The sequence below is a fragment of the Pelophylax lessonae genome, assembly GCF_965119305.1.
Source record: "Pelophylax lessonae genome assembly, chromosome: 2".
Classification (NCBI taxonomy): Eukaryota; Metazoa; Chordata; class Amphibia; order Anura; family Ranidae; genus Pelophylax; species Pelophylax lessonae.
In genome coordinates, this window is record NC_138769.1 from 105,253,678 (window position 1) to 105,259,602 (window position 5,925).

The window sequence follows — 5,925 nt, forward strand, 5'->3', positions numbered from 1 at the left end:
ATCCCTTTTATAGGGGATTGAATGAGGTCCTCATAAATATTCCAAGTAGCTCCTCCTAACCTCCACCCACTATGTCTAGAACATTTTCCAATGTCCCAGAAAACAGGGGGGAGGCGCCAGAGAAGCTGCTAGGATGAGTTATCCAGCCCTGAGTCACTGAACCCTGACCCAGATTCATAGCACAGGCTTAGCCCTGAGCTAAAACTAATTTTTACCTACACTAACAAAAACCTATCTACATCTAGCACACTAGAAGTTGCTACAAGTGTAACAGAATAGGCAATCAGGCAGAGAGTAACTAACTTGCATTTTACTAAACAAATGCAAAGTTTGAAGCAAAAATGCAAAACAGGTTCAGAATGACAAAAAAAGCATACATATACCACATAATAATGCAAAACATATAATTGAAGGTGCAAAACATGAACTGTTCACAGTAAAGTGCCTGTGATTTATTCAGGGTAACATGTGGCTGCATAGCATGGTCTCTAAAAGACACTATAATAACAGTGACAAGCTGGTAATCATTGCTTAACTAAAATAGTACAGAACACAAACAGTTACTTGAAATTCTCATCATAGACAGTATCTCTCTCAGTGTGTTCCAGGGTAGCTCTGGTAACACAGGCAAACAGCTGTAGGAAGACAAGGATAAAGGGCCACCCCATTGGTACTGGGATAAGCTGGTAGCAAGCTGTGAGATGCTCCCTACAGTAGGTGAATCTTCCGGAGATGTTTGCTATTAGGCTCTGACCCGGCTGCCTGCCTACATGCCAGTTTTGACAGGGGAGGCCCTCTCACTTGGCTGCAGATCACTTGCCTAGCTAACTCTTCTTCATCAGATGTGGCCTGTCTGAGCTGCTGAAGGGGGAAAGCAGAAAATACATATCTTCCCTGAGTTATCCAGGAACCCAAGGAGCTATGGAAAAATGAATTAACCACTTGATCTCCAGAAGATTTACCCTTCCTTCATGACCATGCCACTTTTTGCAATATGGCATTGCGTTACTTTAACTGACAATTGCGCGGTCGTGCGACAATTACCCAAAAAAAAAAAAATTAATGTAATTTTTTTACCCACAAATAGAGCTTTCTTTTGGTCCTATTTAATCACCACTGTGTTTTTTATTTTTTGCGCTATAAACAAAAAAACCCGACAATTTTGGGGAAAAAAATCTTCATAATTACACGTTTTTGGTAAACTAAAAATCCCAATAAGCTTATATTGATTCGTTTACGCGAACGTTTTAGCGTCTACAAGCTATGGGATATTTTTATGCAATTTGTATTTATTTCTTTACCAGTAATGGTGGCGATCAGTGACTTATAGCAGGACTGCGATATTGCTGCGGTCTATCCGACACTAATTGACACTTTGCAGGAACCAGTGACCATAATACAGTGATCAGTGCTAAAAATATGCACTGTCGCTGTACTAATGACACTGGCTGGGAAGGGGTTAAACATCTAGGGAAATCTAAGGGTTAACTGTGTTACCAGCCAGTGTTTTTGTGTACACTGTGTGTTGATTTTACTAGTGGAAGAAACCGATTCTAATCTCTACTTTGCAGTGAAACAGGATCACCCCTTCCCCCCTGTCAGAACTGAGATTTGCCTTGTTTGCATATTTCAGTTCCCTGTGTTTTACTAACAATCAGCGAGTGACAGAGGACATCCCGGGGACTCGCAGCTCAGCTTCTGCTGTGAATTATCACAGCAGATCTTTTTCTGTTGTGTATTTGCACATAACACACAAGAGCTGCGCTCACCCAGGACCTGATGGACAGCATCCTTGAGGAGAACGGCCTGAACCAGGACACTGGACAGGCACAAGAGGCAGTGGAAGAACCACCCCCCCCCTCAGGGGAGGTAAGTTCAGCCCACCTGCTAACTAGCCCCTTCATCTCCTTTACATGATGGCAGAGATCTCCATCTTTTCCATTAATGTTAGGAGCATCAAGGATGCGTCTAGAAGACAGGTGGCGCTGACATTTCTTTCCACACAGCAGAGTGATGTCTACATGCTCCAGGAGTGTGCCCTACCCTTCTCGAGGAGGTACACTCATCTGTCCTCCCAGTGGACCCATGGTCCCTCCTACTGGTCCGGGGGTGTCGATTGTAAGTCTGCAGGGGTAGCCATTCTTGTCAGGGGTGGTCGTTTCACGGTTGACTCCGTCCAGGAGCTCGTCTGTGGCCGTCTTTTGGTCGTAGACGGCTCGTGGGCGGGAGAGCCAGTTAGGCTCATCAACGTGTACGCCTCCCCAGATAAGAATGAGCGACTGGAGCTTTTCCAGACCCTGCGGACCCAACTCGTCACCACCAGGGCAGTAGTAATCGGCGGTGATTTTAACTGTCCGATTGAGGAGGATGGGCGCAGCTCCAGCATGTACGCAAAGCTCGACACCACGTCTAGGCTGCTCAAGGAGATGACCGCGGAGGCTTCCTTGAAGGACGCCGTGGGATCCATAGGAAAAGGTTCCGTGAACTATTCGTGGTGCCGTCCTGATGGATCCGTGCGTTCTAGGATAGACTTCGTGCTCACCTCCAAGACAGTCAGACATCGCGGGTTCTCCATGGTCCCCTGCTTTTTCTCTGACCACAGGGCCATTCACTTTCGGGGTGACCTGGGCGAGGGCTTTGCCCCCGGTCCGGGCTCCTGGAAGCTGAATGGTACCCTGCTGGAAAATGAGGAACTGCTGGAGGAACTCAGGGAGGCCTACATTACCTGGAAGGAGGACAAGAGGTTCTTCAGAAAGGTAAGTGACTACTGGGAGTTTGTGAAAGTCAAGCTACGCAGCTTCTTTCAGGCAAGGGGACGCCAGCAAGTGTGTGCCAGGAAGAGGGAACTCAGGAGACTGCAACGTCAGATGCAGTCCCTGCAAGACCTTCACCACTGCGGCTGGGACGTTAGGCAGGACCTGGAGGACACCAAGAAGAGCCTGAAAGGACACTTCGAGGAAGAATCCAGGCACCTCGTCTTCCGTTCCAAGGTGGAGAATCTTGAGAAAGGTGAGAAATGTAACTCTTTCTTTTTCAGGAAACTCCACTCAGGACACACTCCCTTGTCTGAGCTGCGGGACGAGACCGGAACACTCCAGAAGGGGAAGGAGGCTGTGATGCAAGTTGTCAGCGACTACTACACCAACCTCTACTCCCCGAAAGAAACAGATACGGCTGAGGCCGACAGGTTCTTGTCAGGTATCACTAACCAAATTGATCCTGCAGGTATGTCGGCAATCAACGCCCCCTTGGCGCTGGAGGAACTGCACTCTGCCGTCAGATCCTTTAGGCAAGGCAGGACCCCGGGCTGCGACGGTCTCCCAGCGGAGCTCTATGTAGCGCTGTGGGATCTCGTTGGCCCGGACCTGCTCGAGCTGTACGAGGAGATGGTGGTGGAGGGCACAATGCCTCCGTCGCTGAGGGAGGGGATGATCACGATTTTGTATAAGCGTAAGGGGGAGAGAGGGGATCTGAAAAATTGGCGTCCCATCTCTCTCTTGAACGTGGACTACAAAATCCTCGCCAAGGTTCTGGCCAACAGGCTGAAATCTGTCATCGGACAGATCATCCACCCGGATCAGACTTGCGGCATTCCTGGTCGCAGGATTGCGGACAGCCTCGCGCTTGTCCGGGACACGGTCCAGTACATTCGAGGCCGCCGTGTGCACGCGGCCCTGGTCAGTCTTGACCAGGAAAAGGCCTTTGACCGTGTCTCCCATGAGTTTATGTGCAGAGCTCTGCGCAGGTTTGGTCTTGGGGACATGTTTTGTTCGTATGTGAATGTGATGTATAATGACATTTGTAGTACGGTGTTGGTGAATGGCTGGAAAACTGACCCTTTCCCTGTTCTCTCTGGGGTCAGACAAGGCTGCCCTCTCTCACCTCTGCTTTTTGTTTGCTGTATAGAGCTCTTTGCCGAATGCATCCGACAGAACCCAGAGATCAGAGGGATCACCGCACCGGGACCGGACAGAAGGGTGGTCAAGTGCTCACTCTACATGGACGACGTAACGGTGTTATGTGCTGATCAGCGCTCCATCGACTCGCTCGTCCAGACCTGTGAGGACTTCGGCAAAGCTTCAGGGGCAAAAGTCAACTGCGGGAAGTCAGAGATCATGCTCTTCGGAAAGTGGTTCCTGCCTTCTTCTGCATCAATCCCTTTCAGCATCAAGGCGGACTTCATCAAAATTCTTGGAGTTTGGTTTGGAACTGAGGGCGCAGCCCTGAAGTCTTGGGAGGAGAGACTGTCCAAGATGAGACAAAAGTTTGGACTATGGAGCCTCAGAGAACTCACCATCGAAGGGAAAACACTGGTACTCCGCAGCGAGATCCTCCCTGTGTTGCAGTACCTCGCCCAGGCCTGGCCCCCCCGGGTCAACACCTGCAAGGCCATCACCAGGGCGGTGTTCCACTTCATCTGGGGCTCCAAGATGGACAGAGTGAAGCGTGCAGTCATGTTCAAGGAACCCCTCAAGGGCGGTAAGGGCGTGCCCGACATCGCAACGTTACTGGGGGTGTTCTTTGCCTGCAACTGCATCCGCAGAACTTTGATTGACAGAACTTCGGACTCTGGAGGCAACTCCATGTCCCGTTTTTTCCTCCTGCCTCTCTGGAGGTCCCTTGGATGGGACAAATGGGACAGCTCCATCCCCTACAACTGGGACACTCCTTGGTACTACTTGGACACTTTCAAGTTCATCAAGGAGCTGGGGCTACATGGAGTTAAGCCCGACTTGTGGAAGCCAAAAACTATCTACAAGTTGATCAGAGCATCGGACATTGCTGAGACTGTTCCAGGCCTCCCTTCAGCCACTTGCAAAGTGGTCTGGAGGAATGTTTCTTCAAAGAGACTCACCAACAGGCATAAAGATCTGGCGTGGATGGCTGTCCAGGGGGGTTTGCCACTCAGGACATTTATGCATGCCAGAAACTTGTGCAGATACAGGCACTGCCCCTTTTGTATCATCCATGAGGAAATGTCTTTCCACGTTTTCTGGGAGTGCTCATTTGCACAGAACCTGTTGAGGGCCTTGGAACCTGAACTTAGAGACTTTGTTCCACAGACTGCCATCACACATTTTGCTGTGCTGAATGGACTTTTTCACGGAACATTTTCCCAAGAGGACATTGACAACGCCTGGCGGGTGTTGTGCTGCTTTAAGGACGCTTTATGGTGCGCCAGAAAGCGCCTTATCCACCAGCGGGAGAGGATGTCCATCAAGGACTGTCGCAGACTGGTTCACAGTCTGCTCAGAGACTATAACCTGATGGATCTCAAGGAGGAAGAGGAGGTCTGAAGATTTCCCCTTCCCCCACTCTCCCTTGTGTGTCTTTGTCCATTCAATAAAGCTTCGGGCCTGTGATTTCATTCCCCTCCCCTTACCCCCCTCTCCCACCCCCCATCACACCTGTTGCTTTTTTGAAATGTTTTAGTATTGATACAGTTTGAGTAACGTAACGTATAGACACTGTTATTTAGTTTCATGCTTCAGGGGTATTGCGGCGTCATGCATGATGTGATGGCACGGGGTATCCTTACTCCGCACACCACATCAGGCATCATACCGCAGAATGAATGTATGTGATTGAATGTATTTATTAGTATGACCGGAAATGTATTGTAATGTAGTGTATTTATGCGCTGCGTCGCAGTACAGGGGAGAATGTACCCCGACAAAAGTATTGTTTTTTGTATATCTTTTATGCAAATAAAGATTACATTTTCAACAAAAACAAGAGCTGCTTTTCTCGGCCTTTTGGCTACAATCAAGTGTAGTATCTGTTCTTATCAGTGTTGGAATGGAACCTGAAGGTTAGTATCGGTGGTGGCCGAAGTATACCGGGGCGCTCTGGGCGTAACTGGAGGACCGGAGTAGGCCAAACCAGAGAAAGCCGGAGGGTTCCAATGCCTTCCTGATTTGAATG

The 5,925-nt window shown here is 49.2% G+C and overlaps 1 protein-coding gene across 1 annotated transcript; it reads left to right on the forward strand.

Moving 5' to 3' along the window:
• Window positions 1-4,115: 4,115 nt before the first annotated feature.
• Window positions 4,116-5,309, forward strand: LOC309547970 (uncharacterized protein; the record flags this gene model as incomplete). Its single annotated transcript, XM_082247962.1, has 1 exon — window positions 4,116-5,309. The coding sequence occupies one exon, from the start codon at window positions 4,116-4,118 to the stop codon at window positions 5,295-5,297; it is 1,182 nt and encodes a 393-aa protein (XP_082104088.1). The 3' UTR covers window positions 5,298-5,309.
• Between the last annotated feature and the right edge of the window lie 616 nt (window positions 5,310-5,925).